The sequence below is a fragment of the Puma concolor genome, chromosome B4 (genome assembly GCF_028749965.1).
Source record: "Puma concolor isolate L17-30 chromosome B4, mPumCon1.1.hap2, whole genome shotgun sequence".
NCBI classification, from domain to species: domain Eukaryota; kingdom Metazoa; phylum Chordata; class Mammalia; order Carnivora; family Felidae; genus Puma; species Puma concolor.
This window is the reverse complement of record NC_141673.1, coordinates 67,751,430-67,779,389: the sequence shown is the minus strand read 5'-3', so window position 1 is coordinate 67,779,389 and position 27,960 is coordinate 67,751,430. Positions and strand designations below refer to the sequence as shown.

At 41.3% G+C, this 27,960-nt stretch overlaps 1 protein-coding gene and 1 pseudogene across 1 annotated transcript; both read left to right on the top strand.

Moving 5' to 3' along the window:
* Positions 1-351: 351 nt before the first annotated feature.
* LOC147579196 (ERO1-like protein alpha) lies at positions 352-25,352 on the top strand (annotated as a pseudogene).
* CCDC184 (coiled-coil domain containing 184) lies at positions 25,010-27,960 on the top strand. Its single transcript, XM_086713559.1, has one exon. The coding sequence runs from the start codon at positions 26,141-26,143 to the stop codon at positions 26,726-26,728; it is 588 nt and encodes a 195-aa protein (XP_086569685.1). The 5' UTR covers positions 25,010-26,140; the 3' UTR covers positions 26,729-27,960.

Sequence of the window (27,960 nt, the reverse complement as noted above, 5' to 3'; positions counted from 1 at the left end):
TCCGCAGCTCTAGGCAAAAAGCTCACCGCCCCCGGCTATTGGGCCGAGTCTGTGGGGCCGCCCCTATGTGGACCAGGCCTGTAGTGGGTCCTTCCGTGCTTTCCGCTGCCTCCCACGGTCTCCAGCTGAGATCGGGCCTGGGCACCTCATTTCTAACCTTGCTACATTGGTTCGGTTGCTTAGGAGACTAAACTGTTAGTAAGAAGTGTCTTTGGAAAATAAAAGAGACTTCCATCATTATTCATAATATTGGAAACGTGTGCTTTCTGAAACCTCCTGGATAGTGTCCACCCTTCCTCAAAGGGAACTATACCGAAGATAAACAACCGCCTAAGAGGCGTAGCAGTCCAAATGTCGAAGACTGAAAACGATGTACCCGCTGACAGTAACCCTTCCCAGCCAGAGAGATGCTGCAGCGTCTCAGTGACGTCCTTCCCAAGCAAAAGCATAAACATTGGAAGCCAGCAGCACGTAGTGGTGCAGGTAGAGTGAAGCAGCCTGCACAGGCTGACTCTAAGTGCAGTGATCTACCTGGCTGCCTGTTTAACCAAGAACAGCCAACACCTACTCCCCAAAGCTTGTTCTAAGCAGCAGCATCAACCAGTTTGAGAATAAAGCAGGGCCCAGACAGTTCATGAACATCAATGAGGGGATGGTGAACTGGAGAATCTCACGCCTTGTCTGAGGAGTGAGACTCCCCTGCGTTCCAAACTCAAAAGATTTTTGCCATGCAGGAATGTGTCCCCCACCTTCTGCCACTCTGCTGTGGTGAGGTTGTTCAATTTTTCCAAAGAAGCTGATACCCAGTTTTTTTAAACAAGTGAATCCTCCAAGTTGCAAATATTGGCAACATTAAAAAAAAAAATCATTTTGAAAGCAGGCAACATTCAGCCTTGTAAACCATCAATTCTATACTCTAGATTAAAGAAAGGGCTGCTTTGGTCGGGATTAAAGGCTGCTTTGGTCATTGACAGCTCTATGGAAGAAGGGTTTAGGGGTAGCTCTCTGATTGGGAGGGGTTCTGGGGAGTTGACTTGAAGCTGTAGCTACATATTAACTACATTGCTTTTAATTCATAGATTTACTTAGGAAAGCTTGAAGGAGGCTAGACCCCCCCCCCTCCCCTGCAAGCTGCTCTAAAGCATTTGATCAAATTCAGTGAATGGAAACAGTTTGATTCTGTGCCCATTGCTTCTAAACCAGAAATTTGTATTAGGGCTCTAGAGACTGTTAAATCTCCAAACACAAGGGCAAGAGATACCTGTGTTGGTGCTAATCACAAATGGGGAAGTTCATCCTGTGAACCTAAACCCTTCCTGGCCACCAGCAGGGAAGATCATAGAAAAATCAAGCCATTACATGTGTTGTCAAACCTAACCTCGGTTCAGTTAGTACCTCTCAAACTCCCATCCCTATGTCTAGAACTGTGTGACTCACATTAATACCCCAATGGTATATTCTCCCCCAAATCCCCTTGAATCCTACTTAGCTGGGGAATTAATGAGAGTCAGATGCGTAATAAATTCCACTGCATCATGCAGTGGGCCCAGGTGTGCTAAGTCTCCCTGTGTCTAGATCCAGTAAAGTGATGCTCTGCTTGGCACCATCCATAGCTTTCTCTAAGTGGAGAATGAGCTTCAGACAACTGACCTATTGAGGGAATGGTGACTGCAGGCTGCTTTTGTTCAATGTCATATACTACCCAGGATGGTGGAGTACATCCTGTACCCAGAGTACAGAAGGTCTAGCTTTTGTCCTGGCTCTGAGACTGATAGTTATTTCATTCCATTTCATTGGGCATCTGTTTTCTCATTGTGAGAGCATTGGCTGAAATCATTTCTGAATATCCTTCCATTTCTATAATTCCGAATCTATTTAATTCCTAAGCAAAAGTTCCTGCTTCCAAAATTTTTTACTTTCATCAAACGAGTACAGTTTTATGACTATCATAATACTACTATATTAATGGGACCTTTGAAGTCTTAATTATAGGATGCCAAAGTCTACATAGTTTCCATTCCATTTTTGCTTCTTCTGTTGCCTCCTTTCTAAAGCAAGGTAAAGACAGTGATGTTTCCAAGCTTCCAATTTTTAAATGTCATTGGTATTATATAATGTTCAAGCATACTGAAAAAACTGGAGAGAATAGTATGATGAACTCCTATCCATCATCTATATTTAACACAGAAACATTTTGCCAATTATTTTAAATCATTTTTTTCTTTGTTGTTTTGTTCAGCTTTAGGGTTTTTAGTTAAACCATTCAGATAATATCCACACTTCTCACAGTTTGGGGAGAAGTTTTGATTTGACATCCCATAAGTTTTCTAAAAATTGAACTATCTCATGTTTATTTATCCATTTCTTCCTTGAAAAATATGAATTTTTCCCTGTGTTGTCTCATTTCTCAAAATTTCTTCACTGGTAAATTTTGAGGTGTATAAACTCTGCGAAACTCCCAACATCTTATAAATATAGGATTATTTGTCTCCCAGGGAGACTCGCATAGGCCATCTATGCCGATTATTTCATAATGTTTCTGAGAATCCACTGCACAACCAAAGGAAGTTTCAGGTCCATTCATTCATACATTTATCAAACATTTGCCGGCACCTATGTTGTTCCAGGCTCAGGGCTCACAGTGCAGGGAAGACAGTGATGGAGAAACACATTCCCTTATTTTCAGGGGTTGGATATAGATTTGCAAACAGTCAGTTGCAATTCAGGATAATAATTTCAATAAAGTTTTCACGTGCAAAGTCAATGGTGAAGAACAGTTCTACTTCAGAGTGAGATCAAAAGAATAGTAGAGGGGAAGGGTCTGTGAAGACGTTTCTTGAGGAACAATTTGTTTCTGCTTGAGGAACAATTTGCTTCTTCAATTTGTTCCCACTACCTTCCCACCCAGAAGGAGACATAGTGCTGGTGCTGCATCCTTGCCCTCCAGCCCAGAGAGGGATTTCTGTGGGACCAGAGAGCTTGGCAACTGTTTCCCACAGTTGTGAAACACAGTGGCCTGCACCAGCTCTTGCCTAAAATTTAAAGGCAGTAGCCACAAAACGGAGGTGGCTGCAGAGGGATCTGCAGCACTCCCAGATTCAAAGCAGTGACGAATGTGTGAATGTTTCCAAGATCAGATATGGGCCATACAGAAGACAGTCAGCATGGTGTTGCCTTTGGTTTACTCAAAAAGGGTTGTCTAGAGGTGTGGAGAGACCCAGTGACCAGAAGTTAGAGGTGAACAAACATAGGAATCCTAGAATACCCAGAGGATGTCAGAGGCAACCATCTGCATCTATTTAGGCCAAAAAGACTGGAGTGAGAGGTCTCTGATGAGAGCAATCTGCAAAGAACCTTTAAAGTACCCTACAGGAAAATTTCAACTTAAATCATCTGCCTGGCCCAGGTAGTACAGATCTGTCATATCCCTGAGCTGTCTTGCTTCCCACTTTTACACAGCAAGTCAAACAGCAGCTAGCTAGAGGGGGAGGAGGTAAGTTAAGGAGAAAGCTGAAGGCAGGCAGCCACCAGCCACAAGAAGCCTTATGTGGGGGAAGGGGGAGGAGAAGTCTTAAACTAGTGCTTAGAATGAAGACTGAAGTATTTGATTGCCATCTTGGACTGGAAACATTCTAAATACCAAATCAAGACTCTTTCTTGACTTAAAGTGACTTACTTAAAGGATTGTCAGTTATCAAAGAATGAACGAAAAAGTCAGGGAATCTGCCCAATTTTCCATTCAGGGAAAATTGCAGGGGAAGATTATCCCTTCCCCATATCTTTAAAAGATGGTAAAAGCCAAAAACCAAGATGGCATTTTGATCACATCCGTGAATTTTGCATTCAACATTCCAGCTCCATCCCTATACATTTTAGTCTGTTATTTGTGATCTTCGTGCTTTGATTACAAATGAGTTGTTTTTTTTTTTGCTTGTTTTAAATGTGTTGTGTGTCTCTCATACGACTTTTAGGTCATTATGTTGTCTTCTCTTCCCTGCTAATTCCAGTCCTGCTCTCAAGAAGTGTTCATTAGATGGTGTTGATTGACAGTACAACTAGTGTTCCTATTTTCAGACCTTGGCATAAACGTAACTAGAAATTTGATAATGCTGTTTTGCTTGTAACGATTGATGCCATTGCTGTTCAACATGTATTAGCGTCCGGTATCTGGGTAGGTGCCATTGAAGTGTCCCAGGTTACAGATCTGGGTGTCTTACTTTTTGAGTTTGGCGGCTACCTAACAGGCACAGGCTTTTGTGCAACTCCTTTTCTTGGAGTGAAAAACTCTCTTCACCTGCTGGCTCCAAACGTTTTCCTGATTTTGAGTGCTATCCTCTAGAGTGACAGTGTGCTGGGGGAGAGGAATTCTGTCTTGCAGCTTCTGTAAGTGGTAACCCAAAGCCTTTCACAACAGTTTTCTGGCTTCTGGCCAGAGCTTATCTCTTCCTCTTCTGTCTGAAAAGGACTCATCTTTCTTCAGGGGCCACTTAGCTAATGTTGATGCAAAGTTTTCCTGATACGCTTCCTAGGGAAAGTGACTTAAGTAAGAAGTAATTTCTTCAAATGAGCTTTTGTCACCAAAGTGGGGGAGGGGGTGGGGAAGAGGAGGAGAACCAAAAGGAAGTTTGTGATATCCTAAGAGCCAAGGAGAGAGAAGGGATCAGTCAAAATTAACAAAGTAGGGTAAGAAAAAATAAGATCTAAGTGTCAGACTAGTTAGGAAAAATAGTGTTGCTTCATTAATATAATAGTGTTTCTCTTTGAATTTCTTCAGTTTTTAGAGCTATTGTTTGTTGCATATCTCTTGTTTTAGAGACATCATAATCTGCAAATGCCATAGGGACTAAGTTTCCAGTTCTGACAGTAGTTCCAGTTACTTTGCTTGTCTAAGCAAGTTACATTACCTAAATCTCAGTTTACTCATCTGTACAGGACAAGAGTAACAACACTTACCCCAAGAGTTAATTTCACAAAACTTAGATCACATTTGTGAAAGGTGGTTTTGTAAGCTATATAAATGTTGGTTCTTATCTATGTCATCTTTGTAATATTTTGTATTTGTCTAGTTCTCCCAGTTGCACCATAAACGCCTCTAAGGCACAGATCTAGATTTCCTGCACTCACTGCTCCCTTCCCCACAGCACACAGTAGGTATTGGATAAGTGTAAACAGGATTGAACTAAAGTGAACTGACCTCCCAAAGACACGAATAGTAGAATGCCTCTACGTACTGGTCCTTGATCCCGAGAAAGATGTCAGAAGTTACATTTAAAGGGAAATTTGAAAAGGAACTTTGGAAATAGAGCAAAGGAAAAAAAAAGTTCAGAGAAATATAAGCCTCCTGAAGCTTTTTATACACTTAAACCTTGTCCAAGAGAAAGTAGTTCAGCAGAGAAAAGAACCAAATTAATGTGCAGCAGGGGTAGTCTCTCAAGACATGTCATCAGGATTAAACAAGGACTTCTTTCAGAATCTGCTCAGAGGCAGACAGGCTCCCAATATTCACACTGTTCTTTTATTTTTTCCCTTTAACTTGCCCCAAAGGCTCAGGGAAATTTACAAATAACTACTTTTTGAAAATTACTTTGGCCTTATAGGTTACCAATATTTTACACTATCAGAATAATTTTAAGACATTTTGAGACTTCACAGAGAAAGAACGCTTGAGGGATTTGGAAGGGGGGAATGCAGTAAAAATACAAATAACAATGTTAATGATAATATATAAATTAGATATACATAGATACTATTTTTCCAAGAATGTGATCAGTTACAGCTAAATCACCTAGCAAACCAAGACTGGAATAGACAACTAGCAGGAGAGATTTTAAGATCATTCAAGGAAGGGAAGTTAACACAGGAAATGCTCACTCTTATGGTACCACTGGGTGGTCCAGACTGATCTGGAGAGTTCTACTAGCAAGGAATGATTGGATTCTCTGAATCAATTTCAGGGATTTAAGAAGCTTACTGTTAACTTCATGATTTTGTGCTCTCTTGAGGTCCATGCTATTTCTAGTAGGAGTAGGTCTCCCCCTAGAGGAGAAATAGAAAATTTGTTCCTTCAGGCTTGCTCAGCGTTCAGCAAGTAGTTCTGTGTTCATTCATGCATCATTCAACCATTCATTCAATAAATACTTATTAAATTCTATTAATGTGCTGTTCCTTATTATAGATTCTTAAGATACAATTGAATATAAGATCAACATGGTCCCTGCCTCCAGGGAAACTATAGTTAGTGTCAGAAATAAACATTAGATAAAGAATCACCCAAATGCCTAGACAGCGTTCTATAAAGGGAAAGTATGGAGGGTAATATGGTCATTCAATAGAGAGCCTCTATAACAGTGGGAGGTAAAGGAAAACTTCCCTGAGCACAGACTTGGAAAATGAATGCATATAACCAGATAAAGGCTATGGATCAGAGGTGAAGGGAGTGGGCACTGCAGCAAATGGACAAGAGTATTCAAAGACTGTGACAGCAAAAAAGCTTACGAAATTGGAAGAAGAATAAGAAGCCAGAATGATAAGGAGACCAAGGGCACAAGCTGAGGCCAAAAAGGAACAGATGTTCCAAATCAGGCAGGGTCTTGGTGGACATGTTAAGGGTTCTAAACTTTATCCCAAAAGAATAGGAAGCTATTGATAGGTTTTATGCAAGTGACATAATCATGTCTATGTATTTAAAGGATCACTTTGAGTTTCTGATGAAGAATGGATTATAGAAGGGTCAGAGTAAAGACTAAAATAGGAAAAATAGCAATTAAGTGATCTAGGCAAGAAGTGATGGGGACTTGGACTAGAGTGGTGGCCATATAAAGGGAGAAAAGTGAATTTGAAATACTTTAGGTTAGAATTAATAGGGCTGAGTGATTGACTACAAGCTGAAGATGAGAGGGTACAGCTTCCCAACAGTGATTCTTAGATTTTTTCTGTATGCTCCTAGGTGAATTGAGAAGCCATTAGCAAAGGTAGGAACTCGAGAGGAAACAGGTGTGTGTGTGTGTGTGTGTGTGTGTGTGTGTGTGTGTGTGTGTGTGTGTGTTGGGAGGGGATCTGATCAAAGATCAGTTCATGAAATATTTATTAAGGCTCCTACTAACTTTCAGTCAGTGTGTTTGGCACTAGACACTGGAAATTAAAAAGTGGAGGCAAGGGGAGCCTGGGTGGGTCACTCAGTTAAGCATTGGACTTCAACTCAGGTCACGGTCTCGCGGTTTGCAACTTTGAGCCCCACGTCAGGCTTTGTGCTGACGGCTCAGAGCCTGGAGCCTGCTTAGGATTCTGTGTCTCCCTCTCTCTGCCCCTCCCCCGCTCGGTCTCTCTCTCAAAATTAAATAAACGTTAAAAAAAATTTATTTTCAAAGGAGGCAATACAGGATTCCTGCCACAAGAAACTTTTGACTAATGGAAGATAATGATAATATTAATGAGTTATTTCAGTATTATGCAGCTATGCAAGAATAAATGCCACCCAATAGAAGCCCAGAAAAGGGACAATTTAGCACAACCTGGAGGGCTCAGAGAAGACTTTTTAGAGAAGATTATAACTGAACAGAGCCTTAAAGGATTAGGGGTAAGTAAGGTAAAGAAAGGTGGACTTTTTTTTTTTTTCCTCTCGGAAAAAGAAGGAATTGATTCAGCCATCTGCTGAAAACAATTGAAATACTGGATAGAATATTTTTTAAAAATCTCCTTAAAAAGTATCCAAGATGTTTCAAATAGGATTCTTTAAAGAATTATAATCCCAACTCCATTCCAAAGCACAGTAAAAGGACCACTTCAAAAATTCTTTAATGAAATAAATATAACATTGAAACCAAAATCTGATAAAGGTTATACAAAATATAAAGCCACAGACCAAAAAAAAAAAAAAAAAAAAGCTACAGACCAATCAATGCAAAAATCCTAAATAAAATATTGGCAAATGGAATCAAACAGCACAGTATGTCATGACCAAGTGGAAATTGTTTTAGGAATGCAAAAATGTTTCAATGTTAAAAAATACATTAATATATTTATTAATATTATTATATATAAGAAGAAAGGTCTTGTGATTATCTCCATAGATTCTGGAAAAAATATATGAGAAAATTCAAGGTATATTTCTAATAAAACTAATTTTGAAAAGAGGAATAAAAGAGTTTTTTCCTAATATCATAAAGCATCTTGCTTACCAGCATCTTATTATTTTTATGGGAAAACACAGGAGGCATTTCTGCTCATGTTTGAAACAAAACAAGGATGCCCACTGTTACTATAACATCTAACATGGGGTTGGAGGTGTTTGCCACAGCACTGATACAGAGGAAACAATTAGATGTATGAGAATTGCAGATAATATGACGGTGTGTCTAGAAAATGAAAGCGAAGCAATGGGAGAACTACTGTAAATAAAAAGATGATCCAGTAAGGTAGCAGGATAAAAGAGCAATTTACAGAAGTTGGTAGGCATCATACATACAGGGAAGAACCAGCAGAAAATAACGTAGAAGTGGGGCACCTGGGTGGCTCAGTGGGTTAAGCGCCGGACTAGATTTCAGCTCAGGTCCTGATCTCGCGGTTTGTGCCGTGTTCGAGCCCCACATCAGGCTTTAGGCTGGCAGTAAGGAGTCTGCTTGGGAGATTCTTTCTCTCCTTCTCTCTGCCCCTCCCAGCTTTCTCTCTTTCTCAAAGTAAATAAATAAACTCAAAAAGAGAGAGAGATAGAGACAATAACGTAGAAGAGAACTTCCCCATCCCATTTGCAATAGCAGCCATAATTATAAGATTCCTAGGAATAAAGTTAAGAAATATGTAAAAACCAGTGAGGGAAACTTTATAATACTCCCCCCAAACACAAAAGTAGACTTTAACAAATGAAAGACATACCTTAATTTGCAAATTTAATATAATTCCAATAAAAATTCTAACAAGTTTTTTTTTTAGTTAGATAAATCAACTCTTAAGTTCATATGAAACTTTTTTTTTAAACATTTATTTTTATTTTTATTTTTTTTAACGTTTATTTATTCTTGAGACAGAGAGAGACAGAGCTTGAACGGGGGAGGGGCAGAGAGAGAGGGAGACACAGAATCGGAAACAGGCTCCAGGCTCCGAGCCATCAGCCCAGAGCCTGACGCGGGGCTGGAACTCACAGACCGCGAGATCGTGACCCGGGCTGAAGTCGGACGCTCAACCGACTGAGCCACCCAGGCGCCCCCGAAACTTTTTTAATAAACAAGTTTATCTTTGTATAAACAAAACTTTCCAGGAAAAAGCCCTGAAAAGAAGAGCAATGAGGAGGGGCCAGTCCTACCAGACGTTTGAAATACAATGAAGCGTTCATAATTAAAAGTGTAGAACTGGTACACGAAGAGAAAGATACACTACTGAAACATAATAGAAATCCAGTAATAAAGGCATTTAATACATAATAAAGATATTGCAAAACAATGAAGAAATGGACTTTATAATAAATGCTGCTGAGACATCCAGGTACCATTTGGACATAGGTAAAATTGGATTCATAGCTTATACTGCACAGTAAGATAAACTCCACATGGATTAGTTAACCAAACCAAACAAAAATGGAAACCTTAAAAATAATAGAAGAAAACATGAGTAGGAAAGCATTTCTGTGTCTCAAAATCTGGAATCAATAAAAGACATAAATTCTGTTACATAAGTATTTTTTAAAAATTGCATGACTCAAATATCACATGTAAGGCCAAAGACAAAGGTTTCACTGGACAAAATATTTGCAACTTAAGCCATGGGAAAAAGTTAATCTGACATATAAAGAACTCCTAGAAATAAAAAGACATAAATCATGTATTTTCCACATCCACATAGATACTAAGACATAAACATAGCTAACAAATTCATGCAAGTGTCCCTTAAAGTAGTAAAACATACTCCGCTCATTCAAAAAAAGAAAAGCAAATTACATTACACTGAGGTAGCATTTCTTACCGTGTTGGCACTAATCCAAAAGTTTGAGAACACACTGTTGCCGAAGGACAGGGGAAAGAGACATACTGATATGCCACCGTTGAAAGTGTAGAATGATTTAGCCCTCAAGGAAGGGAATTTGGTACTATCTAGCAAAATTACAAATAGATGCATTCACCCTTTAACCCAGCAAGCACATTTTCTAGGAATCTATTCTAAAAGTACATCTGTACAAATTTGGAATGATACATGCACAAGGTTATTCACTGTGGCATTATTTTTAATGGCAAAAGACTATAAATATCCCAAATGCCATTAAGAGAGAGGAACTGAATAGGTAAATAAATTATAGTACATAGTAGACATAGTCATACAGACTATGGAATATTTCTTTGCATTGCTATGAAATGATCATCACAATACATTATGTGAGGCAAGGTGAAGAGCAGTATATGTCGTAGCTACTTTTTTTTTTAATATATGAAATTTATTGTCAAGTTGGTTTCCATACAACACCCAGTGCTCATCCCAACAGGTGCCCTCCTCAGTGCCCATCACCCACCCTCCCCTCCCTCCCACCCCCCATCAGCCCTCAGTTTGCTCTCAGTTCTCAACAGTCTCTTATGCTTTGACTCTCTCCCACTCTAACCTCTTTTTTTTTTTTCCTTCCCCTCCCCCATGGGTTCCTGTTAAGTTTCTCAGGATCCACATAAGAGTGAACACATATGGTATCTGTCTTTCTCTGTATGGCTTATTTCACTTAGCATCACACTCTCCAGTTCCATCCATGTTTGTCATAGCTACTTCTTATATAAAATTAGACATTAAAGAATAATCCAGAAATGAATAACAATGGTTACTTATAGGTGGGTGGAGATGGGGAACCAGGATCAGGGGTAGGATTAGAAGAGAGACTCCTCTGAGTAAACCTTTTGATATAGTTTTGACTTTAGAATCATGTAATTATTTTACATATTCAAAAAGTAAATTAAGTCAAAAAGAGGGGGAAAAAAGGGCAATCCCTGAAACTGAAAACAAATTAAGTAAACCTAAGTGTGTGATTGGTAACACACACACACACACACACAAAAGATTTCTTTCAAATGACCTTTGAATGCAAGACTTTGTCCTTCCTTGGTGGAATATATCCTAATAACAAAACAAACTGTGAAGAATCCTAAACATTCTGTAATTTTATTGTTAATACTAATATTGGTGTCATGAAACATTTTATGTACAGTATAGGAGAACGCAAATAAAAATAAGTTCAGTGTAAGAAGTAATAAAAATGTAAAATCAAATAAGTTAAAAATTGAGTGTTCAAATTAAATCTGTAAGCCATAGATATTCTGAAGAAGGCAATAATCTTACTGAAGAATAACAAGCTGAATGACTTAGAGCTATGGATGAATCTTTGAGTGACGGATCGCAGACATCTTCCGTGGGCCGAACTTCATGATTCCTCAGACAACTCCTGTGAAGCTGATGACATATAGTGCCCTGATACTGAAAATTAGATTGTTCTTAATTCTGAGCATTACAGAATTACAGTTATAAGGGATCAGACACTTGGAAGTTAAGGAGTATCATCATTTATGAAGAAAATTGTTTAATACTTTTAAATATTTTAGCTTCTGGCCAAGGGAAATGTGAAGAGAACATTTTTCACAGATGGGCTCCATGTAAAAGAAAGGGGCAGGGGCATTTAATAAACTTATATCTGGATTGCCTGCAAGCATTGATGTGCATCTGAGTGTAAGGCAGACCTCACAATATACCTGTTTGGAAAAGAAATAGGGATGCACATTATAGAATTTCACCAGTGGTTTTGATGGAAATTTCAAGAACTAGTACGTTCTCTACATGAACGAATTAAGGCCTTTATCTCAAGTGCTACCATTCTCTGAGCACCCAAATTTTCACCTGTTCAGTGGAAACGAGGTTTAAGATTCAGTAGATATTCTTAGAAATATTTCATAAAGTTAAATACATTCTTTTGCATTCTTATACAAATTCTTCTTCTTTTTTTTTTTTTTTTTTTTTTTTTGCTTAGAATAGAAAAAGGAGCAAGCTAACTAAAGGCGACTTTAGGCTGCCTTCTAGAAATGTTTCAAACATTATGGATTGTGTTTGTTGGCTTAAAGGTCAACTGTAGGGAATTATTCCGACTCAGGGTTTGGGCACTGCTTTGAATGCCTTGTTTTCAGAGAAATTGATAGCGGACATGCCAGAAAGTGGGTCCACTTATGGATTCCATCTAACCAGACAAAAAATAGTATCCCTGTTTAATGCATTTTAAAGAATTTCTACAAGGGTAAAGGAAATGGCAAACTTCGGGAGCTGGTTACAAAATATTCGTTACAGAAATGAGTTGAAATGTGCCTGTCTCTGGACATTGGGGGCCAAAGAGCGGAATGGTAATGACAGTTTGAAATCAAACTTGTTACACAAAGCCACTTCTATGAAAGGAGAATTATACTGTTTAAGTAAATAGTTTTATTTTGTGGTTGTATTGAATTTAAATATGTAAAATGTTACTGTGAGTCAAATAATACGTTGATAATGTGACACAAATTTTCAAATGTAATATTGAACAAAATCATAATTATCAAATTTAAAATTTTTAAAATTTTGGGCATCTGGGTGGCTCGGTCGGTTAAGAGTCTGACTTCGGCTCAGGTCACAATCTCACGGTTTGTGGGTTTGAGCCCCACATCAGGCTCTGTGCTGACAGCTCAGAGCCTGGAGCCTGCTTTGGATTCTGTGGCTCTCTCAATCTCTCTCTGCCCCTCCCCCACTCACACTTTGTCTCTGTCTTGCTCTCTCTCTCAAAACTAAATAAATATTAAAGACATTTTTTAACGTTTATTTATTTTTGAGACAGAGAGAGACAGAGCATGAACGGGGGAGGGTCAGAGAGAGAGGGAGACACAGAATCGGAAACAGGCTCCAGGCTCTGAGCTGTCAGCACAGAGCCCGACGCGGGGCTCAAACCCAGGAACTGCGAGATCGTGACCTGAGCTGAAGTTGGATGCTTAGCCGACTGAGTCACCCAGGCACCCCTAAAGACATTTTTTAAAAATAAATAAAAGCTGTTTGATTTTACAGGAGGACTATGGCAAATTATAGACTACAGAGGAAAAGATTAGAGAACTTTAAGACACAGAAATAGAAACTATTTAAAATGAAATACAGAGAGAAAAAAGGCTGAAAAAGAAAGAGTCAGAGAAAAAGTGATCTCTGAGATGTATCAAGCAGTTTAATATATATGCAACTGAAGTTTCAGGAGTTGGGGGCTAAAATTATATTTAAATAAAACTTAAAGGCTAAAAATTTTCCAAATTTGAAAGCGCACGAAATCCAGGTAGAATGAACTTAAACAAAACATGCCAAGGCACATATTAATCAAACTGCTAACAACCAAGGGTAAGGAAAAAATTTCTAAAAGCAGGCAGATAAAAAAGACGTATTACATATAGAGCAAGGGTTGGCAAATTATGGCCCGTGGGACAAATCTGGCCCATCTCTTGTTTCTGTAAGTAAAGTTTATTTGGAACACAGCCCCACACACTCATTTATGCATTTGCTATGGCTGCTTTGTGCTACAATGGCAGAGTTGAGTAGTTGCAGTGGTCTGAAAGGCTTTTATGGTTTGCAAAGCTTAAAAGATTTACTATCTGGCCCTTTACAGAAAAGTTTGCCATTCTGCTACAGAAGAACAAAGAAAATAATGCCAGCATATTTCTTATAAAAACTATGCAAGGCAGAGGACAAGGCCAACCCAGAAGTTTTTGTTCAGCAAAAATATCTTTCAAAAACAAACGTAAAATAAAGAGCATTTTAAACAGAAGATGAAATATAAAAAATATTTCCCACATATTAGTCTCTTGGAAAGATGTGACTAATGTAAAAATAATAAAAATGTACCTGATATTTTAGCATATGTACAACTAATAGATATAACAACAAAAACACAGGATATAAAGGAGGAAATGAAAATATGTTGTGAGGTGCTTAACACTATTTCAAGGTTGACTGTAATAAAGTGCAGGCTTATATTATAAACTCTATAGCTCCACTGTCCAATACAGTAGCTACTTGCCACATGTGGCTATTAAAATTAAAATTTGATAGAATTAAAAATTTAGTTCCTTAGTCACACTAGCCACACTTGAAGTGTTCAATATCTACATGTGGCTAGTAGTCACCATACTGAACAGTGAAAATATGGAACAATTCCATCATCACAGAAAATTCTATTGGAAAGAACTGTTCTAAAGCAATACTAGCAGCAAAGCAAAAGAGAAAAAGAGAAAGAAAAGAGGAGAGTTATTAAGTCAGTATTGAAGGTAAAAAAGGAATCATTTTAAAATTCAAGTAATGTAAACACTGGAATGGAAATAAGAAGAAAGAAACAAAGAACAGATGGGGCAAACAGAAAACAAACAGCAAGATGACAGATTGAAAACCAATCTTATCATAATTGTAGTAAATGTAAGTAGTCTAAATATCCCAATTAAAGGGTAGAGATGGTCAGTTTAGATAAAAAGTAAGACCTAAGTATATTCTAAACATAAAGGCATACATATGACAAAAGAAAAAAATGGAAAAGATATGCCAGGCAAATGCTAATTTAAAAAGCTGAAATGGCTTTATTAATAGAGATTAAGTAAATATTAGAGCAATGGATATTACCAGGAATAAAGAAAAGCCATTTCATAATGGTAAAGTGGTCAGTTTAGCAAAAGAACATAACAATCATCACTTAATAAAGAGTTTCAAAATATAGGAAGTAAGATCTAATAGACATTAGAAATAGATAAGTCTACAAATATAGTTTAAACCAAATATTAATTGTATTGATATTAAATATAATTAGACCAAATGCTTTAGATAAAAGACAAAGGCTGTCAAAATGGATAAAAAGCAAAACAAAACAAAATCTGATTATATTCTACCTACCAGAAAAATACCTAAAACTTATGGAAACATTGGGGTATCAGGGTGGCTTGGTCAGTTGAGCATCTGATTCTTGATTTCAGCTCAGATTATGATCTCATGGTTCGTGAGATCAAGCCCCATGTGGGGCTCTGCTGACAGCATGGAGCCTACTTGGGAATCTCTTTCTCCCTCTCTCTGCCCCTTACCTGCTTGTGCTCCCTCTCTCAAAACAAACAAACAAACAAACAAATAAAACACTTAAGGAAACAGGTTGAAAGTAGATGAATGGAAAAGGATACATCATGCACCCCATTCAAAAGAAAGCGGGTGCAACTCTTATTAATGTCAGTCAAAATTGACTTTAAGGCAAAAAACATTATTAGTGAACAAGAAAACCACCTAATAATGAAAATGATTCAATTCACTAGGAAATTATGGCAATTAAAAAATTTAGATTACACTTATAACATCGCATCAGAATATATAAAGAAAAAATTATCAGTTATCAGAAGGTAAATTCAGAAATATAGTGGAAGATTATAATAACCCCTTTTTAGTAACTTGTAATATAAGTAGCAAAATAACTTAGGATATAGAAAATTTTTATAAACACTTTATAAATCTCTTTAAAAATTTGTACTAATGTATATATCTAAAACTTGCATCCAGCAAATGCAAAACACATATTCTTTCATGATGTATGTATGTAGCGATTATAAATAAAAATTTCTCTATTAGGCAAATTTCAACAAATTTTGGAAGGTTCATATTGTATAGGAAGTATTCTTCAACTACAATTAATTTAAGCTATTAATAACAAAAAAGACAATTAGAAAAGTCTCATGTTTGGAAATTAAGAAATATTGATTCATTCAACAAATATGTAATGCATGCTTACTATGAGCCAGGTACTGTTCTAGGCACCTGGGATTATATCAGAGAGAAGGTAATAATTAAAAGTCTGACACACCAAGGGTTGGAGAAAATATGGGGTAATGAGAACTCTTACTGTGTTGGTGGAGTGTAAATTATGACAACCATGTTTGAAAGCAATTTGATATTTTCCAGTAGGGCTGAAGATAAGCATATTCTATGATCAGCAAGTCCATCCGTATGTATAAACTTTAGAAAAACTTCTATTTTAGAAAAACTTGTTATGTGTACCTGAGACATGTACTAGAATATTTATAGCAGTATTGTAGTAATAGTCTTAAACTTGAAAACAACTGAACTATCAATGGTAGAACACAACAGAATACAAATATTTATGCATTGCAGTATGTTCATATAATGGAATACAGTAAAACAATGAAAACGAATGAAGCACAGGTACCCCCCCAAAACTGATGACTTTCACAAATTTAATATTGTGAAAAAGAGGAAAATAAGCAGGACATAAAACAATAAATTGTGTGATTCCATTCATATAAAGTTCAAGAGAACAAATTCATTGTGATTCCATCATATAAAATTCAAAAACAGGCAAAATCACACTATCTTGTTTAGGGTTGTATAAATATGTGACAAACTATGTAGAAAAGTCATCTTCAAAGAAATTTGACTTATTCCTTGCCAATCTGGATGCCTTTTATTTCTTTTTGTTGTCTGATTTTTGAGGCTAGGACTTCCAGCACTATGTTAAATAACAATGGTGAGATTGGACATCCCTGTCTTGTTCCTGACCATAGAGGAAAAGCTCTCAGTTTTTCCCCATTGAGAATGATATTAGCTGTGGGTCTTTTGGATGTGGCTTTTTATGATGTTGAGGTATGTTCCCTCTATCCCTACTTTGTTGAGGGTTGGGTTTTTTTTCTTTTTAAATCAAGAATGGGTGTTGTACTTTGTCAAATGCTTTTTCTGCATCTATTGAGAGAACCATATCATTCTTGTCCTTTATTTTATTAATGTGGTATATCATGTTGACTGATTTGCAAATATTGAACCACTCTTGCAGCCCAGGAATAAATCCCACTAGATCGTGGTGAATAATTCTTTTAATGTACTGTTGGATTCAATTTGCTAGAATTTGTTCAGAATTTTTGCATCCATGTTCATCAGGGATATTGGCTTGTAATTCTCCTTTTCACTAGGGTCTTTGTCTGATATTGGAATCAAGGTAAGGCTTGGCCTCATAGAATCTACATGTTTAATGCAATCTCTATCAAAATACCACCAGCACTTTTCACAGAGATAGAAAAAACAATCCTAAAATTTATATGGAACCACAAAAGACCCTGAATGGCCAAAGAACTCTTGAAAAAGAAAAAAACAAAGCTGGAGGCATCACAATTCTGGACTTCAAGCTATATTACAAAACTATAGTCACCAAGACAGTACTGGCACAAAAACAGACACATAGATCAATAGAACAGAATAGAAAATCCAGAAATGGACCCACAACTATATGGCCAAGTAATCTTTGATCAAGCAGGAAAGAATATCCAGTGGAAAAAAGACAGTCTCTTCAACAAATGGTGTTGGGAAAACTGGACAGCAAAAGAATGAAACTGGGGCACTTTCTTATACCGTACAGAAAAATAAATTCAAAATAGATGAAAGAACTAAACATGAGACAGGAAACCATAAAAATTCTAGAGGAGAAAAAGGCAGCAACTTTTCTGACACTGGCTGTAGCAACTTCCTACTAGACAAGTCTCTGGAGTATTCTGGATTAGTATCCAAAATCTATAAATAACTTATCAAACTCCACACCAACCCCCTCCCCAAATAATCCAGTTAAGAAATGGGCAGAAAACATGAATAGACATTTTCCCAAAGATATACAGATGGCTAAAAGACACATGAAAAGATACTCAACATCGCTGACCATAAGAGAAATACAAATTGAAACCACAATGAGATACCACCTCACATCTGTCAGAATTGCTGAAATTAGCACAGGAAACAACAGATGTTGGCAAGGATGCAGAGAAAGAGGAACCCTCTTATACTGTTGGTGGGAATGAAAACTAGTGCAGCCACTCTGGAAACCAGTATGGAGCTTCCTCAAAAAACTAAAATAGAACTACCCTATGACCCAGCAATTGCACTACTAGGTATTACCCAAAGGATACAAAAATACTGATTCAAAGGGGCGCATGCACCCCAATGTTTATAACAGCATTATCAACAATAGCAAAATTATGGAAAGAACCCAAATGTATATGGATTGATGAATGGATAAAGAAGATGTGGTTTTGTGTGTGTGTGTGTGTGTGTGTGTGTGTGTGTGTGTGTGTGTATGGAATATAATGGAATATTATTCAGCCATCACAAAGAATGAAATCTTTCCATTTGCAACAATGTGGATGGACCCAGAGTGTATTATGTCAAGTGAAATAAGTCAGTCAGAGAAAGACAAATACCATATGATTTCACTCATATGTGGAATTTAAAAAATGAAACAGATGAGCATAGGAGAAGGAAAAAACAGAGAGGGAGACAAACCATAAGAGGCTCTTAACTACAGAGAACAAACTGAAGGTTGCTGAAGGGGGGAGTGGGCAGGGGATGCTAAATGGGTGGTCGGTTTCAAGGAGGGCACTTGTGATGAACACTGGGTATTAATGCAAGTGGTGAATCGCTAAATTCTACTCCTGAAACTAATATTACATTATATGTTAACTAACTAGAATTTATATAAAAACTTGAAACGTGAAAAAAAGAAAGCAGCCCTTTAAAAAATCTGACTTAAATGCCTCATCCTGTGTCTTGCCCGCACAGTGGATCAGGGAGTGATGCTGCTATCTATTCTCTGTGCTAGTTTGTTTCAGAGTTAAAAATTTACTGAGAAGTTCTTTCTAGCCTTTCCCTCTCTCTCACATCTCTATTGATTATTTCCTTTCCTCCATTAGACTTTAAATTCAAATTACACCCTGGCATCATCTCGTGCTCCACTCCAAAGAACCTTTCTCGATAAGCACTCTTTCCAATGACGAGAATGTCCTCCTAAACACTAATAAAAGTCCACAAGTATGAAGTAGAGGAGACTTAGGGGTCTCACAGACCTCCTTACAATTAAACATCAGCAATTTCAGTGTTCTAATCATGTGAAATTGTGGGCAGTTTATTAGTTATCACACCTGCAGGTGTCTTGAATGGTACTCATTATTTTGCAGAGCAGCAAAAACCACTAGGGCCATTGGTAGGAGGGAACTGATTTTTAGTAATATAAGAAGCAACTGGGAGCAGTTTGTGATACGGTGATGGATGAACTGAGATAGATAGGAGAACAGATATGTAACTCAGGATCGTACTTTAAGGGAAACTAAGCCCCAGCTTAGTGCATTCATTCTGGCAATCACCAGTGAACTCACATAAAATTTCCCTCTGCTTCTTAGAGACTTAGACAACATTGTTGAGAAAAGCAAGATCTTATTGAAATTGTTCTCCTTGGGTTGTTTTAGAGACTAACCTCAATTTCTGGAATATTGTTTTTCTGATCCATGTGTGACATTTCATTTTACTTTGGTTTTACTGTTCTAGAAAGACTGATCCTTAGACCTCCTTTGTTATGTATTTGATCAATGTGGAGAATTTTTGTGTTGGTTTGATTTGGTTTTAGAAGTAGAGCAGGCACAAACAAGAGGGAAAAAAAGGCTTACATTTTATTACAGTAAAAAGTATCCTGGGCTAACATTACCCTACGTTACTAGTCTACCAGTTCAGGAACTCAAACAGAAGAGAAACACTAGTTTTTAAAGCACAGCAACCCTTCTGTTTATAACACCCCTCTCAGTTAGCTATCAATCTTATAACCAGTAGCTTGGTACTTTTTTGGAGCCTGTCTCCAGTAGATTAAGAGTATAAATCAGGAGCTCTCCTTGACATACAGGATGGGGATACACTGCTTGGCATCATCCCATTCTCAAACAACATTGAGGGGAGGAGAGAGCATGCAGTCCTCCGACCTTGAGTTCTGACCAAAACTTGGCCCCATTATTTTTGAGAGATGGAGAGAGTGGTAGAATATACCACTGGGGGTTCACGTGGGTAGGCAGGTGATAATTCTCATTTCAAAGCCACAAACGCTTGTTTTGCAGGAAGTGGCTACTTCTATGTATCTGATAATAAGTATCTTTGTTCAAAGAAATAAGTCACTAACAGGGCCATTTAATTGGGTGAACATAAGCTACAAATCATGAAAGTAAATGGTTGAAACCAAAACAAACAAACAAACAAACAAAAAACGATGCTGCTCTCGAAGATAAGCCAGAGTTGGAGCTCTGCGGGCTACATGTCCTTAAGGGAGATGTTTCTTTTCCTAGATGTGGATTCAGCCTTCATTCATTAATCTATTTGACAAGTATTTCTTGAGCTCAGCACACGTGCCAGGCACTATTCTAGGTGTCGGAGATATCACAGCAAACAAAGTCAAACCTCTGCCCCAATGGAGCTCACTCCCTCGTGGAAAGGCAACAAACAAACAAACAAACAAACAGGTAAAATACAGTATGATGGATGTTAACTGCTATGGAGCAAAGTAAAGCAAAATGAAAGGACTAGAGAGTTCTGGAGTGAAGGGGATCCTTGCACCTTAAAGAAAACAAAGCAGGCATTGGGCCTGTAAACTGTGAAACTTATGGTTGACCATAGAAGATGGAGCTGTTTTCACGTAAGACTTTTTAAAACAGTGGCTTGAGGGGCTGGGTGAAAAAGGTGGGGAGAGGACCCTTCTCCTCACTTCTGTCTAAGATCCCGCACTGTTGCAGTACTTTGAGGATGTGGGTCACCTTTTGGGGACCCAGTGTGTGACACCATCACGAATAGTAGTGTGGTCCCCACATGTGTGTAATGGAATGGAAGCATAGTGCACCCTCATAGTCGCTGCTAAAATGCAGTTGGCAATGCCTTGCTTATCCTTGGGATACTACCTCGTAGCAAAAAGGAAGTGGTAGAAGCTACCTCTGATACTATTTTAGGGTCTCTGAGAGGCATGGAGAGAGAGCATAACTAGATGTAACAGTAAGAGTGAGACCACAACATTTTGTATGAGTTGTCTACAATAGAATACTACAGACTTGCTCAGGATACAACAGGTGGGAAGAGGCTGGGAAGTCTGCATAAGTCAGTATAGAGGAACACTATATTTCTATACATTCCTTTAAATGGAAGGGCAGACATACCAGAGTCCATACCCTGCCCAGATGCTTAGACAGAGTTTCCTCCAAATTGGACCGATACTCTGGGAGAGGCAATTTGTCAAGCAAAATTGTCCTATGGCACCAAAAATTTATGAGTGTTCTCGGGTGGTAAAGCATCATCAGTGCCTGTTGAGGATTCTGACTTGGGGCCAAACCAGTCCCTGAGCTGTTGGCAACTTTCTGGGTGCAGAAAACACATGGAAATGATGGAGGGTGCATGAGGCCCTGTACCAGGCATCATGGGTGGCCCCAGAACTCCAAATGCCAGTCTGTGGCCAACTACCCAGCAACACTTGGACTGGAACTAGTCCTGCCAGAGTGGCACATGATAAATGATTGGACATAATACACTGAGACAAGAAATAAGCCTCTGCTGGTGTTGCCACAAAGAAGCTGTTGCAGTGGGTAATGCAGAAAGGGGAGACAGGGTGAACACCAGCACAACAAGTTTAATTGGAATGACGGGTTATTTGTAGTGGAAATTCGGACTGCATAAGAAGTTGGAAGGTCCCCTGGAATTCTTGCTTTGAGTAAAGCTGATATGGAAGAGAAAGAAATGTAGGGGGAATGGTCTTTTTAAGACTCCTAAAAATAGTTCAAGGGCATAGAGCAAGCCACTGAAAGTCTTGCTCAGACTTAAGTGAGGGTGTGGGTGCGTAGGTGCGTGTGTGTGTGTGTGTGTGTCTAACTTCATGGTCATGTCTGTGACAATGGAGTTCTTGAGAGTGTGGATGGTTGGACACCCTCTCCAAGCTGGAGGCTCATACTAGCTCAGGGTCCTTGCAAACTACCATGCCCATTTCTCTGTACAAGAGTAAAGGAAATGAGCAAAACAGGCTGTCTGTAACACCAGGCAGAGTTTGGTAAGAGACCAAACTCACAACAATGGGTGTTCTCAGTCTTTCTTGCCCCCTAGGAAGGAGACCCCTGTCACTGAGAATGGTGCAGAATGGAGAACAAAAATCAAAGGAGCTGAAACAAGGACCAGGAGTTCCTTCCTGCAGAAGAGAAGAAGAATACATCCAAGAAGTGAAGTAAGCAGGGGAATGAGAAAACAAAGGCCAGGCTTGACAGAAAGTTTGGGGGTGTCTGCAGAGAAAGGAGAGGGGATGGCAGCTGCAGCTATGTCACGATGTACAAGATGAATAGAGAAGGAGGGAAGAAAAGTTGAAGATCTTTTGCTCTGTGCTGGGAATGCAAATTCCTTTAGAGTTTTCCCAGAGACTATAATAAACTATAATAAATAATGAATAAAGAATAAAAAACTATAATAAAGTCCCAGAGACTAATATAAATTGCTTTTTAATTCTTTTTGGCTATTGGATGTGTTTCTTTTGAATGTGACATCATGCTGAGATGCCATAAGGCGACTCAATGCCGTAAGACTTACATCTGGGGAGTACTGTCTGGGATCATGGACCTAAGGTATAGCAGTCAGTTCTACTTTGATTTTGATCATCACTCTAGATCTGGGTCAAGTGAGCATCTTCATCATGGCTGTTGGAGTTACAGTGCAAAAAGTATACCAGCTATATTAAAGAGAAACTGGAAATAAACTGGATGCCAGTTAGAGGAAAATGGCAGAGACTACTGACAATTACCATTCTAGTGAGGCTGTGATGTTTGGAACGAGGTGTACCTGATGGAGACCTGTATCTATGCTCCATGGAATCTCTTCACTCCACTGGCTCATGAGACTGGGATGAAGGAATAGAACAACTAAGGTGGTTTCTGGAAGGTAAGAGAAAGACAGGAAGCATAAGGTGTTACTATTATTATTATTTTTTGCTATGTGGCATACATGATATGTGTGAATACTCTAATGACATGGCCAGAGTACCCATTCAGCCCTCTTTTGCATGGGAATGGACCCACTCAACAAACCCTAGGGCACTGGTGTCCAGAGGTCCCAGCTCTGAAACCCGGCCAGTTGACTGAGGTTCCTTCACTCTCTGCATCTGTCTCTCTTATTTTTCAGAGGCTAGACCCTTCTCCCATTTTCCCTAGTCCCATTTTTACACACAGTTCCTAAAATGATCTGGTTCTGAATCTGATGCACCGATTGTCTCCTTACATTTTCAAGTCCTGCTACTAGTCTACTCCCCAACTTCCCGCCTACCCTTGGCTCTCAAATGTCTGACCTGGAACTTGACTGGATCAGTCACACCCCTTGATCTCTGCACCTGTCTCCCATGTTCTTTTGTGCGTCTCCAATAATTTCCCCTCCCTCTAGGCTCAGACCCCCTGTACTCTCAGCAGACTTCATGCTAACATCTCTGGGCAGCATGATGTAATCTTATGCTTAAAAGCCTTAACATACATGGTATCCTCAACAATAGTGGCAAAAAGCCCTGTATGATGACATAACCCAGCTCTCACTATATGGGGACTATGTTTAATGTAAGATTAAAGCTAAGATGGGAGGCCCTATACTAGGGACAGGGTTACTCTTTACAGGTAGAAGGCAGGGACCCACCTGAAAGGTGAGAAAGCTGGCAAGATGCAATCAACCACGTGAAGTGCTGGTCAAGAATGTGAAGTCACAGACCCTGGCAAAAAAAACCCTGAAATTCATGTCTTTTCTGGCTATAGCAGAACTCTCCAGGAAAGGATGAACAGTGGGGTTGAACCTGTATGCCTGAGAATATGCTTGCTATCTTATGATTAGAAGCTTATGCTGTAGAAGCTCAGCTCTCTCTCTCTCTCTCTGTGTGTGTTGTCTCTGTTTCTATTTCCTATAGTTTTTCTGGTAAAAGTCTTTTTTTTCTGGTAAATACTAGTCCACTTTGGCTGTGCTTAGGAAAGCCAAATATTTCTGTCGTCTCCTAAGCTTTAGGAATAACCCGTGGGGAACAGGGTGGAGGCAGAAGTAATAACCAAGGTGAGAGAGCCGCAAGTTTGGGGAATGGAGAAAGGAATGAGCAAGCAAATAGGACTGCATCATTTATTTTAGGAAATATCACACCGTACGGGTTTTGATTTGTTCATATAGTTGTTTTGGGAAGACAAATTTCTAAAGGCTGTTAAGTACTTGATTATATCAGCAATGCCTTAGGTTAAATATTCTACTTTTAGGTTATTTCCCCACTTATTTCTATTTTAATAGTGAAACAGGCATAAGCCAAACGGTTCTTTAGCGCTGGGAAAGTTTCTTTGGGTTAGCCCCACTCTTCCGTACCAGGGAAACCCAAAGGTAACACGTTTGCTAAGGCTGAACTACTAGTGTGCAAAACACTCAGCTGTACCTAGCTCTTCCCCATCTTGAAGTGATACAGTTTGTTTCTCCTCCTTAGATTTATTTCTTCTCATGAAATTCATTTTTAGTTTCCGGCCACTTGGCGTCTCCAATTTACTAGGGTCATTTACTAGTTAGTATGCTGCTGACCAGGTGCTTTTGCTTCTCAATCTCAAGTCATCTGTAAACATATTAAATTCAAATTTTCTTTCTTACCCACCCCCCTTCCCCACTCCACCTCTCCAATAGGGAAAGGAGTTGTCACAAAGGTTGAGACACTCAGTGGGTGTCTGTACGTGGCCACTGGGCCTGCGGAGGGGAAACTGCCTTCACACCCATCCCCCCATGTCCTTACCCATCCCTTCCGCACACAGCCAACAGTTTACCCTTTTACCTGTGAGCTGATGCAGAATGTTATTCGGAGTTAGGAATAATCTAGATTACCCAGTCCCATGCCCTAACAGATCGGGAAAATTATTTATCCAAGCCTTCTGAATTAAATGGCAGAAACAAAATTGAATTCAGGTCTCCTAAACTCAACTCTGTGTGGGTTGCGGAGTTCTGGATGAGGGAACGGGGGCATGGTGGTTCTTGTTAAAATATTCGTTCAACATACACAGAGAGCATTTACTTACTACGTGCCAGGCACTATTTTCGGTGCTGGGGACTCCGCGGTTGAGGGCGCGGAGACACAAAAGCTCTGCCCTTATGGAGCTTTCGTTCTCAAAACTTAAGTACTTTGCCCCACCATCCTGCAGAAACTCCCAGTGCCGTAGGAACGGTTGGGGCTCATCTCAGACGGGAGGGAATCCCACCCTTTCTTAGCTTCTGTGCTAACCACGCGGCGAGGGCTGATTCACTGCAGGAGCCGGAGGGAAAGGCGACAGACACCCTGCGTAGTGCCCTCCCCACCCTCTGCGCCGCCGGGGCGCCGCGGCGCCCCAGTTCCAGTCTGGGACCAGCGTCGGCCTCTCCACCCTCTCTGCTCTCCTGCGGACGGCTGGAGGACACAGAAGCAGGACCCGGCTCTGGCGCCGTCCTCTGAGAAAGGATTGCGGGTGGGTGAAAATCCTTCCAAGGCGGTCGCGCTCAGGGTCTAGCACCCAGACGGGGGGAGGGACGATGTCTCCCCGACCTGGGGCTTCATGCAGCAAACTGCTCTCTCATGCTGCCCGATTAAACATCGCAGCCACACGCTCTCTCCACTCAGCGGAGGCCACTGCAGCGTCCCCTCCCCTCCTGCCCCACCCGCCCGTTTCGACTCCCGAGCCCCACTGCAGCTTCGCAACCATCCTTCCTTTTCTTCCCTACTTCCTGGTTGCCATGGAGACACACGTCATTTACGTGCCGTGCGTCGCCTTGGAAACAGGGGAGCATCCGCGGCGAGGCCGGGAGACCCGCCCCTGCCACTCCAAGCACACTCGCGGGCGCTGCCCGTTAATGGCCGGGGGTATTCCCGAGCGGTACCCGCTGCTGGCCTCCGCCCGGGCCCCTCCGCGAGCGCTTCTGTGACCCAGAGAACCCGCGGGTCCTCGCAGCTCGTGGCGCCGGGAGAGCGGCGCTGACACGGGCGCAGTTCGGGAGGCGAGGCAGGTCTGGGCGCTTTCGCCCCGGGGCAAGCCGGAGAGTCGCCGGCCCGGGACTCTCGCCGGGTCCTCGTCCCGCCGGCTCTTTCCGGCCTCCCCCGATCCTGCCCGCGCCCTCCGCCCGGGACTCGTCTCCTCACGTCGGCTCCCCGCCCTCTCGGGAGCCTCCTCTGCCCTCGGTTCCTCCCCGCCCCTCCGGGGACCTCTCCCCCTTCCCCGTCCCTCTCCCCCACCTCACCCCCCAACCCCGGAGGCCGGGCTGGACCGGACCCAGAGCCGCCACCGCCCGCTTCTGCCATTCAATGGAGGACGGTCTGCTGGAGATCATGACCAAGGACGGCGGCGACATGCCGGCACCTCTGGAGGTGTCCACCGTGCCGGCCGTGGGGGACGTGATCTCCGGGGAGTACAACGGCGGCATGAAGGAACTGATGGAGCACCTGAAGGCCCAGCTGCAGGCCCTGTTTGAGGACGTGAGGGCCATGCGGGGGGCCCTGGACGAGCAGGCCTCGCACATCCAGGTGCTCTCGGACGACGTGTGCGCCAACCAGCGGGCCATCGTCTCCATGTGCCAGATTATGACCACGGCGCCCCGCCAGGGCGGTCTGGGCGTGGTCGGCGGCAAGGGGAGCTTCCCGGGTGCCCGCCAAGAGCCGGAGACCCCTTCGCCTGGGATCGGGGACAGCGGTTTGCTGGGTCGCGATCCCGAGGACGAGGACGACGATGAAGAAGAGGAGAAGGAGATGCCCAGCTCCGCCACACCCACTAGTCACTGTGAGCGCCCCGAGAGCCCCTGTGCTGGTCTCCTTGGGGGGGACGGGCCACTTGTGGAGCCCCTCGATCTGCCCGACATTACCCTGCTGCAGCTGGAGGGCGAGGCCTCTCTGTGAGGGGACTCGGAGGGGGCACTACTTTCCCGGGCTGGCTTTGGGTTTCCGAGTGCATGACGCGAGGGGACTGAACGGTGCGGTGCAGCATGCTTCACTCCGACCGCTGCTCATGTGGGTCAGGCAGAGACTCCCTCGAGGAAGGATTTATAGGGTGAAGGACTTTGGGAGCGTCAAGAATCCCTTCTGCCCAACCGAGGGAGACGTAGCAAACTGCGGAAAGGTGAGGTTCCGGGAGAGGAAGCGCCCATCTCTGGACTCCCTTCCACCCCCTACCCTGCCCATTCCCCCTCCCCGGCCAACAGGAGAACCCCTGAATTGTGTAAATAAAATTCTGCTTTTTCTATTCTGAAAAAGGACTTATCTAGGACTATGGCAAATAATCTCTTAACGATTTACCTAGAAACTAAGGAATTGGGGGTATTCTGTTCTGGCAACAGAAAATTTACCCTTCTGCTGAAATCCAAGATATTCAGCGCTCTGCAGAAGCCTCTCCCCCTCACAGATCTCTGCGGCTGCTGATTGGTAAAGGAAGCTTGAGGAGGGAACTGCAGCCCTAGGAATCTAAGTGAATGGGGTTCCAAGGGCCCCTGGGCTGGGAGGAGCTGGCTATGAATGTGCATGAAGACATAATAGCTCAACCTCTAGGATTTTTGCATGCAGAGCGGATCCTGCCTTGTCACTGACTTCATCTGGGATTGCTTTATCCACTCACTGGGGCTTAGAGAACAAAGAGCCCAGTACACAGGCAGAGACTTGGGGGTGCTCAGCAGCAGCCCAGATTTAGGGGACGTTTGAGGGACTCTTGGAGGCTGCAGCCAAAAACTGTCTCTCTCCTGGCTACACCTGCTTAACTTCAGTTCCTTTTCCTGTCAATTTGTCCCTGCCCGCTGCCTCTCGGTGTTGCCTCCATAATGTCTTGTGTGTGTTACGTATGTCGACTTGTGCAGTAGTGTGTGAGCCCTGAGGGGCAGGGCTTGTGGCTCTGATGTTAGGTTCAGGGGGCCTCAGACCCTTCTGTGAGCCCCAGGCTATCATGGCGCTTTCCCCTCTCCTTTCCTCTTTTCCCTCACAACCAGGGCATGGAGCATGTGGCTGTCCTGAGGTTCTTAACTGATGTGCCTCCCTTCCACCTCCTCGAGTAGTGACTTTGTGTGCCCTTTCTCCTCCACTGTGTATTCCTTCTCAATGCTTTCCTTGGTGTCAACCTTAATAAAGAGGCGTCATCTCCCCTC